This window comes from Malus domestica, chromosome 15, assembly GCF_042453785.1.
Source record: "Malus domestica chromosome 15, GDT2T_hap1".
Taxonomy (NCBI): Eukaryota; Viridiplantae; Streptophyta; class Magnoliopsida; order Rosales; family Rosaceae; genus Malus; species Malus domestica.
This window is the reverse complement of record NC_091675.1, coordinates 2,977,020-2,989,715: the sequence shown is the minus strand read 5'-3', so window position 1 is coordinate 2,989,715 and position 12,696 is coordinate 2,977,020. Positions and strand designations below refer to the sequence as shown.

Here is a 12,696-nt window from a genome sequence, read left to right as displayed (position 1 = left end):
CATTCAATTCTTTAAAAGATATAACTGAAGCGAAATTTTACAAAAATTATCAAGTAGAGTAGATATGCAAGAATTATAATATCGCAACGATAGAAAAACGTACTTTTATTTTATTTTGTACACCTTGCACACTTGAAATTCATTTTTACTATTATGTTTCCACACACATACCAATCGTCACTATATAGTTTGTTCCGACTCGTCTACATGTATTACTATTACATTTTTTTTAATAACAATTTAGGACGATCTTTAGTCTTCAACGGTTTAATCCAACATTTTCCCTAAGCTGCTGCTGCTGGCTTAATCAAACTTTTTAACCATCCTAATTAAGCAGCTAATCACATAAGCCCTCAGGGGCATCCTGCAGGGGCAAATCCGATTTTTCCACCAGCCACATCATAAACCACCTGCACCCTCTTCTGCTGAACGTTCCCAAATATCCCTATGTCGCTGTCGTCACCGTTTGCGGCAAACGCCAGGCAAACTTGATCGGCACTTGCCGCGTAGAATATCCCGGTCGGGTCCAATTCCAACGTCGTTCTGCCGCCGAACTCAAACGAAATTTTCGGAAACGTCACCGTATCGGCGTTACTGAAGTCGTAACAAGTGTCGAGAATCGAAAGCGCCGGAGCTGACGGGTAGCTCTTCATCCCCTGCTGAAACGCGTCGCGCAGTGCCTTGTATGCTGTCGGCGGCAGGCGCGTGATCACTGTCCCGGAATCTATAATCGTCCCCGAGGAGGAAAAAATTGTACCGGAAATCGGTAATTTTTTCCCGCCAACGCTGATCCCGACGACGTCGAGGCCGTAAAACGACCCGCCTTGGGAGACGTCGGAGAGGGGTGTGAATTTCACGGCGCCGGAAGATCCGCCGCCTTTGCCGAAGCTGAGGTATCCAGTGCCGCTGGATTTGGAGGGGAGGCAGTAGGAGAAGAACCGGTTGTATTTCAAGGCGGATTGCTCGATGATGGAGATTTTATCCCGGCCGAGACCGAGCAAACCGGCGGCGCCTCCGAAGAGTCCCTGATTGTTCTGGCCGCAACCGAACAAAAACCCGTCAAAAATATCCGTCGGCGTTAAGCTCAGCCGTTCCTTCCCGAAAAATCCGACGGAGAATGACTGGTCTCCGTACTGAATGCCGTAGACGCAGGTGGAGGAGGCGCAGCCGGGAGTGTTTCCAGTGCCTGACACCAGTTCGGAACACGTGGCGGAGCTACAAGAGATGTTGACGTATGAGGATGATGTTGCGGGGTCGAAGATTGGCTCCTTCTGTTTGTAACATGATTTAGCACATGGACGGCATTGGGTCCACGTCAGATCACTCCCCGTGTCGAAGATGAGGGAGAGCATCTTCTTGGGCGAGCCCAGGCCCACGCTGACAATGTAGTTGCCTGAGCCCACTACGCTTCCGGACTGGGCTGGGATTTTGGTATCGGCGGATGGGCGGAGTTTGTCGACGGTGGCTGCGGACGGTGATTTCTTGGTGTTGACTCGGGAGTGGATTGAGTCGACTCGGGCTTGGTCTTGGTTGAGGATTTGAGCGTGGGTTGGAATTTTGGATTTGTTCTTCTTGATTCCAGAGCATGGTCCGTGCTTGTGTACCACTTTCAGTACGGTCGATGATGACGTTGGTTCCTTGTTGTCGTGACCTGAGTTCAAATAGATGATTCACAATGAGTTCACAATTTTTTTAAGCGGTGTGATATCCACCCACTCTATTTTATTTCTCACACACCTTTTTAATTTTCAGTCGTTCGATTGGATGAATTGAAGAAGATCAACGGACATAAATTATCAAGGAGAGTGTGAGAAGTAAAATGGGATGTGTGGATAGCACATCTTTTTTTAATTATAACCAAGCATTTCTGATCTGAATTCAAATAGATGATTCACAATGAGTTCACACTTTTTTAATTATAATTTATAACCAAGCGTTTCTGATTTCGTTCAGCACAAAAACTTAAAAGTGTTTTCCGAGTTATACGAGAATTTTTTTTTTAAAATCGCTAGAATTTAGTTAACGATTTTTACTTTAGAAGAAAGTGTTGACGAGCAGAAATACCTAAAATACGTAATATTTTCTTCTGGTCTTTTTTCTTTGAATAATGAAAAAGCAATTTGTCTTTAAGATGGGACTGGCTTGTGAGACTGAAAGATTATTCAGCCTAGTCATATTCTTTGCATTATTTGGTAAATGTCGGCACCAGGCATCAATATTAATCGGTGTCTTGGCCTGCTGGCCGGTCTCTGTCGTACTGCTTATGTGAACATGGATGACCAAACAACATGCATGGTTTTTGGATATTTTAATTTGTTTAGTAAAAAAGAAAAAGAAAAAAGAAAGTTTTTATGTCATGTTTTTGTTGAGCAATCATAGTCGAATTTATTTAATTAATTGTATCATATTTGGTCATTGCGTAATTTTTAATTATTGCAGTTTACAAATACACAAGATTAAATTTTCTGCACTCGTGTGGCATCTATATGACATTCATCATTAATTGATACGTGTTAAGTTTATAACTACAAGATTAAAAAGGATTAAATTTATTAACAGTTGTCAATCAAAGATAAATTACCACAGAGAAGCTAATATGTTATTGGAAACAAAAGACTTTAAGAAACAAAGCCACGAAAAAAAAGCTCATTCAGTCACTTTTTGAAAGTTGTTTTCAGACAAAAGGAATGTATTTATTATGCCAAAATTGCCCTCTTTTTATTTTTCTCGGTAGATTTGAGTTTGGCCAAGTTGATTAGAGTAATATACTTTTCTTTATATACTCAAGTTTGAATTTCCTTCTTCGTAAATTAAATTAATATTGTGTAATTATTTGTCGTAAAAAACATAATCCCTTTTGTTGTTGGTGCTAATATATAATCGTGTTGGCATCAAATAATGGGTAATTGTGGCTCACTATTTACATGTTTGGTTCCATTTCACAATCATGCTTGTTGAAAATTAAAACAACTACCAATAGTTTATTACTTTTCAAAACATCAATTTTATGACTTTTAAGATTTTGCAGAATCTAACCCGTGATTTACTTATCAAAGTATCCCCTTAAATTTTCTTTTATCTATTTTATAAAAAGAAATGTTTCTAATGGCTTGTTGGTGTGTCTCTACTAATTCATGGGTTAAGGAATTGGATTCTCCGACCACCCGCACTACATATGTTTCCAACTTTGCAATTAAACCATGTATTTACGTATAAGCAAGCTCTAACAAAATATAGCTTTCGATATGAATGAATTTTTGTAAATGATATTTTGCAATGATGATCTACAAAATGTTCAATTCCGATTATTGTAAATAGTATAAAATATGGAACGTGGGAATTGTATTAAGCTCTTAATTGGTTGCACTTTGCTACTCTCTCATTATCTATATATATAATATATCCAATAAAACTGAAATTAAAACTATAAAAATAAAAAAAACATGAACATATTTATTAACCTTTGGCGGAGGAGCTAGGGCTGCAGGAGGTTGCTGGCAGCAGAGAATTGAGTTCAACTGTATGAGCATGTTGATGGAGAAGCTGGTTTTCTTCCACGGCAAAGCCCTTCTCCAAAGAGCTGAGAAATAGGGTTAGAAATACAGAAAAGCCAAGCAAATAGCTCATGAGGGAGGAGGAGGAGGAGGAGGAGCTAGAAAAACTGGGAGTTGCCGCCATGAGTATCGAAAACTCTTCCCAGAATTCAAATTATGGTATTGCTCCTACAAAGCGTGACCTTCTCTGCCTTATAAGCTAATTGGAAACCCATTGGGTTATCAATTCTTACACGTCACCCATTAAACAGCAAACACATAATGCAAGCTTGCACATCAATATCAAATCCACTAAACGACGTCAGACCAACTGATTGATTAGGGTTTTTTTTTTTTTTTTTGGTTGAACAATAGGGTTTGTTTTTTAGAAAGGGCAGATATAACACTACGTATACACGGCGTATACATATATGTATGTAAGTATTTAGACTGTGTGGCTTCAGCTTCATTTTCTTTGCTGTGGAGAATTAAGTCCAACCATCCCAATCCCATGCGCAGATGTCGACAAATACAGAGCATCTTGAAGGTGAGTGGCAAATACTAGAAGCTATACGTGAGGCAACCTTAGCTCACCTTTTGTCCATATATAAGTAAAACATAGCATGGGCCTAAATTTTCATCACGTGATTAGTCAGCATGACAAGAGATATACAATTTTATAAAAAAAAAAAGTCGTACTCAGTGCATAAGGCTCTCGTTTTACGCAGGGTCTGAGAGATGTGAATGTCGGCTAGCCTTACCCCCATTTATGGAGAGGCTGCTCCCAAGTCTCGAACCCGAGAGCTATACAATTTTATAATTTATAAAATTAAAATGACTATCACACGTGGTCTAATATCCGAGTGACTAGGGTATTGGGTTTCCACTCATACTTTCCAAGTTCGAAACTCTTCTATCTCTTAAATTATTATAATAGTTTCGAAGCTCCCACCTCTCCTAAATAATAAAAGCACGACTATGAATTACCACATGCACTACATCCATGACTTGTTCATCTTTTCTAGATATAGTTAGTACTATATACACCTTAACTTGGTTTTCTTGTTAAGTATAGGCAAATTAGCAACTTCATTAAATCTAGTATTATTTCAACCTTCCAGAAGATATATATATATATATATATATCACATGTTGTACAGTATATTTTCAGCACCGAAATGACATGGGTCCAACCAAAATTATCATTTAAACGACAACGTTGTAAAATTTAAAGCCAATTAGAATATTAGGGGTTTTCACTTCAGATTTTGAAAAAGATATGTATGGGAAGCAAATCAATCATGATGTTCTGCACTTGATTTTTCAGTAGTGGAGATATGCTGGAATGGCTGCCCCAATGGAGTAATGAAGGTTTTCCATGATTTTACTCCTAAAATATATATTTAATGGCGACGAATATATGTGACATCATTGTTTTTACATAATTTTTAAGACATATTTATGTAGTACCTACTCTATACTGTATTTTAATTATCCGAATCATCTATCTTTTAGGTCTTTCTCCAAAAGTGATGTCTACAAAAAAATCACTCAAAATGTATTTTCTTTTTGTAGAACCATATTCGTCCATTTTCTTCACAACAAATGAATGCCTTAATGATTTTGGATTTGTCTAACTTCGTGCAAGGATGATCTATGAATGATGTTCTAAAAGATAGATGGTTTGGATTATGAAAATATATTACAAAGTGAACCTCATAAAAATATGTGTCAAAAGTTTTATTAAAAAATGTGGTGCAACATAATCGCTCCATATATATAGGAAGCCTTTAAGGGAAGGGATTCCTATTTTTTTTTTTATAAAAATGGGAATCTCTTGTGGGGTCCACACCACATCGAATTTTAACGATCTGAACCGTCTATTTTTCAAGTTATACCTCATAGATCATCCTTGCAAAATATTAGCCAATTCGGAAATATTTAAGACATCTAATTGAGTTCAAAGAAATAAACGAATACTTTGTTATATAAGAAACAATGAAATTTGATTTTGATAATAAAATAGGCAAATGGTTTCGGATTGAATTGAATTTTTTCAAGGATGATCTATGATTCGAGACCAACAAAATAGCGGTTCAGATCGTTGAAATTCGATGTGAAGTGGACCCCACACCTAATCCCCATGTTTTGAAAAAAAATGGAGATCCCTTTGCATATATATATATATATATATATATATATATATATAGGGTAGTGCTATTCAGTATTCAGTCGCCCTTATTATTTTTATCCATATATCTTATTCAATTCATTCGATTCAACGGCTAAAATTTGAGAGAGTGTGTAAGAAATAAAAATAGATATGTGAATAACAACACCCTATACACATATATAAGTGGTAACCCACCTACCCCAAAGTCTCCACCAATCCATCCCACTATAACGTACTCCAACAAGTTAAAAGTCCAATCTAATATTGATTCATTCATTTCATTATCCCATGTAAATCTTTGGCATACTATTGCTTATTTTTTCCAAAATCTACTTTCGAATAGAAAATACGTCTCCTCACTGTTCAGATTAAAAGTTTGATAACATATTATAAGTAAAATATTATGATTAAAATGAAGACAATCACTAGTTCGAATTAAGAGTTTGAGAAAATATTATGATTAAAGTGAAGACTTGTTCGACAAGGTAATTATTATTTTTAGGTGCAACCGTGTAACAAGACCAATAACGATATGAGTTCGTATGGTGCATAATATGTTGGCACACTTGCACCCAACAAATAATTGAGTACACGAAGACCACACTGAGCACACCAAACTGAACTTATTGGAAGAAAATTGACACCCACCAAGTTTTATTTAATTCAATAATTACTCCACATAAATAGAAACTTCTTATTAAATATTTTGTTTAATTGACTATCCTCACTAATTAAGCAATAGTACCACAATAATAAGTAGAAATACTCTTTTCCTTTGCTTAATATGTGCCAACAATTAAGTTAATTTGTCGATGTTTTTCTTCATATGTACAATGAAATACCTCAAAGAAGATAACATATTTGTAGTTAGTTGTTATTTATTGGAGAACTTCGAGTACGGGAGAATTTTACTGACATGAAAAAAAAGAAGTTACACCTAGTCAGGAGAAACATAAACTTTACCTCTCATAAAACAAGAAAACCAAAATACAGGTAAAGAAACAAAAAATTAATCCAAAAGCATTAAATAAAAAATAAAATTGCACATCAAGAAGGGAGAAAACAAGAAAAAAAAAATCGAATTCAATAAATTTGGTAGTTTAGTTGTTTTACTTTATCAAATGAAGAAATATTCATGAATCCGTCACAACCCAAACTCAAATTATCGTTCCTGACTTTATGAGATTCGACATCATAACCTAGTTTTCATACTAATGTGAATTAAACAGAATTGGTGACCAACCAAACTTGGCCCTGCATGGTTCTCTTGTTCTGGTTTGATTGTCAATTGGACATCGACAATTTCTGGTGATTAATCATGAAAAAGAAAATAGTTAGAATCTTTAATCAGAGAGGGAAAGACGAAAGAGATGTTGGAATCTTGTTAGGGCGTGGGGTAGACAGAAGTTGTAGTGGATGGTGGAGGAAAGCTGGAATCTGTCCCAAAATATGAGAGAGAGATACCGATAGAGATTTTGACGGCTTATCTTCCAATCACCATGCAGTTTTCAGCACCAGCAGGCAATATCTATTAATTTTTCGATAAGAGCTCATTTTCTTTACGCGTTGGTATGGCCCAATTATTATAATTATTATGATTATTATTTGTTTCCCTAATTTGCCCACTTTGATAGTGCACTGTGCACCATTGAAAAATATGAAAGGGTTTTAGTTGAAAATATGGAAAGTGAAGATATTAGGTACGATTAGTTCAGATCATCATCTGAAGCTTTTACTCTGCAACAATGGAAAACTAATGAAAATAGCTTAAAAATTTTGAGTTTTAATGATAAGGACAAAATAAAAGGTAAAGTGAATAGTACCAGAATTGACTTTTTAGTGTAAAAATGTGGTTTGTCGTTAAAGTAAACAGTACCAGGTGCTTTTCGTTAAAGTTCTCATTATTATATGGAGGTGGATTGTCTGCTCTCCTATTTCCATACCCTCTCCATGCCCTTCTGCGATGTGTGGTCACGGTTAAACCACGTCAATATTTTATATTAATTTTTTATATAAATAATAAAACAAAAAGTAATAGAAATATAAAATGTTGACGTGGTTTAACCGTGACCACACAAACAAGAGAGGATGGGGAGAATATGGAAATAGGAGGGCAGACAATCCACCTCCATATTATATATCTAGAAATTGATGTGACATATGATCGTTCTTTGTTAAATAACGAAATTTGCATTGATACTATTGATAATAACACATCGATAATTTGTGCTGTTGACAATTTATCTATTAATAATTTCAGTAATTTATTGATAACTTGTCTTTTAATAAAAAACGAACGTCTTGTTCAGAGAAGAACCGATTATATTCATGATAGTCTATAATAAGGTTACTTGTATAGTTTGTAAGATTATTTCAAACCCTAAAATAGTGATAAAGTGTGTCACCTGCTAATATGGTGTTGCAAAAGTCCAAAAGAGAGGACCCAAAGAAATATACGAGAAGAGACGGCTTTCTATAATTTATAATATGTGATTTGTAATATATTATATATACATACATACATACATACATATATATATATATATATATATATTGTTCATGTGATGAATAGTTGACAGGTGGTGGTATCTACAGTTTACATTCCACACACTTACAGCTAATTTTTATCATTTGATTATTTTCAATTTATTCGACTTGATAGCTGAAAATTAAAAAAAATGCATGAAGGATAAAAATTAGCGTGTAAATATCAATACCCTAGTTGAAATGGAGTCAATGTTTGGTGGTGGCTAGTTCTTGAAGATTGATATTACATTAGGAAAAGATAAAGGGATATGAAAGACAAAGGCATTACTGTCATGGCAGCTCACAACTTGTTTGTCTAGTGCTTTGTTAATTATTCATCAAAGAACTATCCAAACTACACAGGGATGAATTTTTCTTTGTATTCACACTCTTGGGTTGTCTTCATGTGCTGATTTTTTGGTTGCACATGGATGCCTCCTTTGGATGTCATCACCCCTTTTCAATGCACCATGATACTCTAAGAAAGGACATTACTCTAAAGACGCGTTTTAGAACCATTATTCAGAGTATCATTTTCTATTTGATCCCTTTGAATTCCATATTCGAAGTTGCGGTTGGATCTATTCATCTTCTTCTCCCTTCCCATATCAATAACTAGAATGAAAAGGGGGAATATCAAAGCATCTAGAAACAAACGATTGATCTCTATCAGTAAGCCTGCTAAAGACCCGAACCATAGAGTACTTATTACAGACTAAGATTGACCATCAAGTGCAAAGGCAGAAGGGAGCTTGACTGCAAAACCCACCTGTCGTTTTTAGTTTTGAATTAACTTGATTTTTTTAGCTTATTTCAATAGTTATCTCTTTGTTTAAGACGGGTTATTGCTCACTATGTTTCATATATATAAATAACTACTTGTAAACATATAGAACTCACTTTTGAACACATAAGAAGAACTTTCATGCAACGAAAATGCGACAATGGCAATATTTCTGAACTAATCATGCAATGCCATGTGAATTATATGCAATGCCTTATGGACTTGTGATATACGGTGAGGAGTTCCATTATAACTTCTCCACTTTTTCTAGTTCACGCATCAAAAAAAGTTCTAATACACAAACACAACTAGCTTTTTGCAACATGTTCACATTAGCAGACAAGGCAAGTTGGTGATTCCTTGGAACAAAGCCTGTATTCATACTGAATCAGAGATTTGGAATTTGATCAATTTACAAAACTTCGAACGCTCCAACTCTTTTATTAATTATTAAATTTTTTGGAACAAGAATTTGAATCGTTACAAGAAATAGTGCACACAATAGTATACAAATGTGAAACAAAATTTGGTATTTTGAGCAAAGATGGTGAGCCTGCCTTATGCAGCCAACAAAACTGAATCATGGTTCTGGAGATGTATATCATCAAAGTACCCGTCGATATGATCGAAATCATGCATCAAAACCTTTAAATTAGCAGCAACATCCATCTGATTTCCTCCATCAAAACTCCCAACACGAAATATATCTCTTCGCAATAGGGGTGGGAGCGATCTTCGGCTTTGAAAGAAAACACCTCATTCTTGACTTCTATCCAACTCCAGCCGGGGACTTTCCTCACACCCCTCTCTCTCATAAGCCTCTTTACACTAGCTTTCTCATCCCACCTTTTGAGATGTCCATACATGTCGGAGAGAAGAACGTAAGTGCAATGCTCTTCCGGCTCTAGGTCTAGCAGATGGCCTGCAATTTGAGCAGCTAATTCAATATTCCCACAAGCCCTACAGGCACCAAGTAAAGTCTTCAAAACCATTGCGTCGGGTTTAAATGGCATTGCTTCAATCAAGGCTTTTGCCTCATCTAGACGCCCAGCGCGCCCATATAGGTCTACTGCACAAGCATAATGCTCCATTCGCGGGGTTATTCCATAATTGGATTCCATAGATTTTAGGAATTTGCTGCCTTGTTCTACTAAACCCATGTGGCTACAAGCAGTTAGTACTGCAACAAACGTTATATGATCTAGTTTCACCTTTTCCTTCTTCATTTGGAAGAAGAGGTCGAGTGCAACATATCCCTGCCCATGTTGTGCATATCCAAAAATGATCGAGTTCCAAGTGATTGTGCTGTCTCTGGGGGTCTCTTCAAAAGATTTTCTAGCATCCTCAATGATCCCACACTTTGTGTACATAAAGATCAAAGAACTAGCAACAAATTCATTGGACTGGAAACCTGATTTATGTGTCAATGCATGAACCTGTTGACCCAGTTGGAGGGTTGCTAAATCTGAACATGACCTGAGAACAGCTGAGAGAGCATAATGGTCAATCTCTACCCCCGAAAATCTCATGTGCCCAAAGAGTTTCAAGGCATCTTCATTTAAACCAATTTGTGAGAATCCAGTCAAAATGGAGTTCCATGAAACACGATCCTTAGACTCCATGGATTCGAAGATACGCAGCGCTTCTTCCATGGAATTTTTATTTGACTTGAGATACCTCGCTATCAAAGCATTTGAGATTGGCTCTGATTTTTCTAATCCCCTTTTTATCACCAACCCGTGATAGAAGTTTCCATGGTTTTTATTTACTTCAGAATAGGCACTGATGATGCTTGTATAACTGTAGATGTCTGGTTCAAATCCATGCATTTGCATGTCGATGAAGAGTTTGGAAGCGACTAGTTCGTTATTGTGAACCAAGTATGCTGCTAGCATGGAATTCCATGTTACCAAATCTCTGTTACCAAAAGCAGCATCAAACACTCTTTCCGCATCTTCTATCGACCCACATTCTGAGTATGAAGTAATTGTCGCATTGCACACTGTACTTTCACATCCCAGCCCATGTTTTATAATTTTACAATGGAGCTGTGTAACAGACTTGTAAAACTCGACATCATCAAGCAATGTCAGAAGTGGAGAAATTGTGCCATCCTCAAACTTCACTCCCTCCTGCTCCATGCAATTCAACAACCAAAAAGCAGTCTTGCGATCGCCTACTTGCACGAAACCAGCAATTAGCGCATTCCATGACACAGAATTACGTTCTGGCAAGGATTCGAAAACCACATACGCCTCCTCAACCCTCCCACACTTTGCATACATGTCCAAAAGGGCACTTCCAGAATAAACATTACCCGCATAACCCGTCTTAACAATCGTAGAATGCACTTGCTGCCCAAGATCGCATCGACAAGCACAAGCAACCCCCTTAAGTATGCTTCCAAATGTATACCCATCAGAATCAAACCCACATCTTTTCATGGATTTCAATATCTCCCACGCACCCTCAAAGCTTCCATAGTTTACATGCCCCGCGATCATCGTATTCCAAGAGACAGTATCTCTGTGAGGCATATCATCAAACATTTTGTGTGCAAGATAAAAATCTTGACATCTCGCATATCCATTGAGGATATTGTTGGCCGAGTAAACGTCTGCGAGGGCTCCTAATTTGAATTCCCTGCAATGGGTTATCGAAACCTTGCGCAAAGCATTCACTGTGCCGTCAAGAATTGAGTGCACTGCCCTCATTCATGAGTAGCCGCCACTACCGTTTTCAATACATATAAACCGTAAAAGCTTTCACTTTTCCGATGGCCGTCAAGTAGAAGACAAGTAAATATGTCAACTTGATCGTGCCAGAAGAGTTTCTGGGTCAAACTTCTGGCTCTGCACTACAGAAGCTAAGCGGCGGCAACAATGGAGGGTTCAGTTTTGCTTGTTTGAAATACCAATTTTAAATAATTGGAACGGTCACTTTGTTCAAACTTTAAATACTATATATTCCCGGACATGGGTCGGGCATGGGCATGCCAAGTATTCGACCCACTTCTTCTATTTGGGTTAACACCCAAATTCGTGACAAGGGACCGGATCCCTTCCTCCAAATCCATTAAGTTCGATGATCCGGACCATTGAAATGTGATTTAATGACTACAAACAGAGGCCTACTTTAAAAGTTATAATAACTTTAATCGTTGAATCAAATTTCAACGGTCCAGATCCCCGAACTTTGTGGATTAGGAGGAAGGGATCCGAAAAGGATTCCTTTCCATGGACCTGTTCTTTTGAACTTGACTTTGAATTTACATCACTTTAAGTTAAAGTAATTTAAACTATTATTTGTCAAAAAAAAAAAGTTTACTTTTTGATCAATGGGTCGTTTATTGTTTCCTTTCAAGGAGTAATGCAACAGAAAAATTCTCTTGCCACCAATGCAGAACAAACTTGCAACTTTTTTTTTTCATATCAAATTTTGTAGCATGTGAGACTGATTGACCAAATATATTGTGTCGATCGATCAACTACTCACATTCTACAACTATTCAGCAACTCGTATCTCGCAACTATACTCTTATTTGAAATGAAAGACAATAACATAAACTAAAGGTAACAACCATTTTACTTTGAAGTATTGGTCTTCTAAGTTATAAGAACTCTTGTAGTTGACAGCACAAACAAAATAATGTTTTACAAAATGAATATTGAACAACTTTC

At 36.7% G+C, this 12,696-nt stretch overlaps 2 protein-coding genes across 2 annotated transcripts; both read right to left on the bottom strand.

Annotated features, from left to right (window-relative positions):
- Positions 1-90: 90 nt before the first annotated feature.
- On the bottom strand, positions 91-3,929 carry LOC103442424 (aspartyl protease family protein At5g10770-like). Its single transcript, XM_008381211.4, has 2 exons — positions 3,462-3,929; positions 91-1,651 (listed from the first exon to the last, which is right to left on the bottom strand). The coding sequence occupies exons 1-2, from the start codon at positions 3,676-3,678 to the stop codon at positions 354-356; spliced, it is 1,515 nt and encodes a 504-aa protein (XP_008379433.1). The 5' UTR covers positions 3,679-3,929; the 3' UTR covers positions 91-353.
- A 5,498-nt stretch (positions 3,930-9,427) lies between these two features.
- LOC103442415 (putative pentatricopeptide repeat-containing protein At3g25970) lies at positions 9,428-12,087 on the bottom strand. Its single transcript, XM_008381200.4, has one exon. It carries the CDS (start codon positions 11,728-11,730, stop codon positions 9,664-9,666), a length of 2,067 nt encoding a protein of 688 aa, XP_008379422.3. The 5' UTR covers positions 11,731-12,087; the 3' UTR covers positions 9,428-9,663.
- Positions 12,088-12,696: the final 609 nt, after the last annotated feature.

Bases quoted from the DNA above. Each gene is read 5' to 3' on its own strand.
- LOC103442424 (XM_008381211.4), bottom strand. From the start codon at position 3,678: ATGGCGGCAACTCCCAGTTTTTCTAGCTCCTCCTCCTCCTCCTCCTCC. The intron at 1,652-3,461 runs GTTAATAAATAT...ATTTGAACTCAG, and splicing joins CCCTAGCTCCTCCGCCAAAG to GTCACGACAACAAGGAACCA.
- LOC103442415 (XM_008381200.4), bottom strand. From the start codon at position 11,730: ATGAGGGCAGTGCACTCAATTCTTGACGGCACAGTGAATGCTTTGCGC.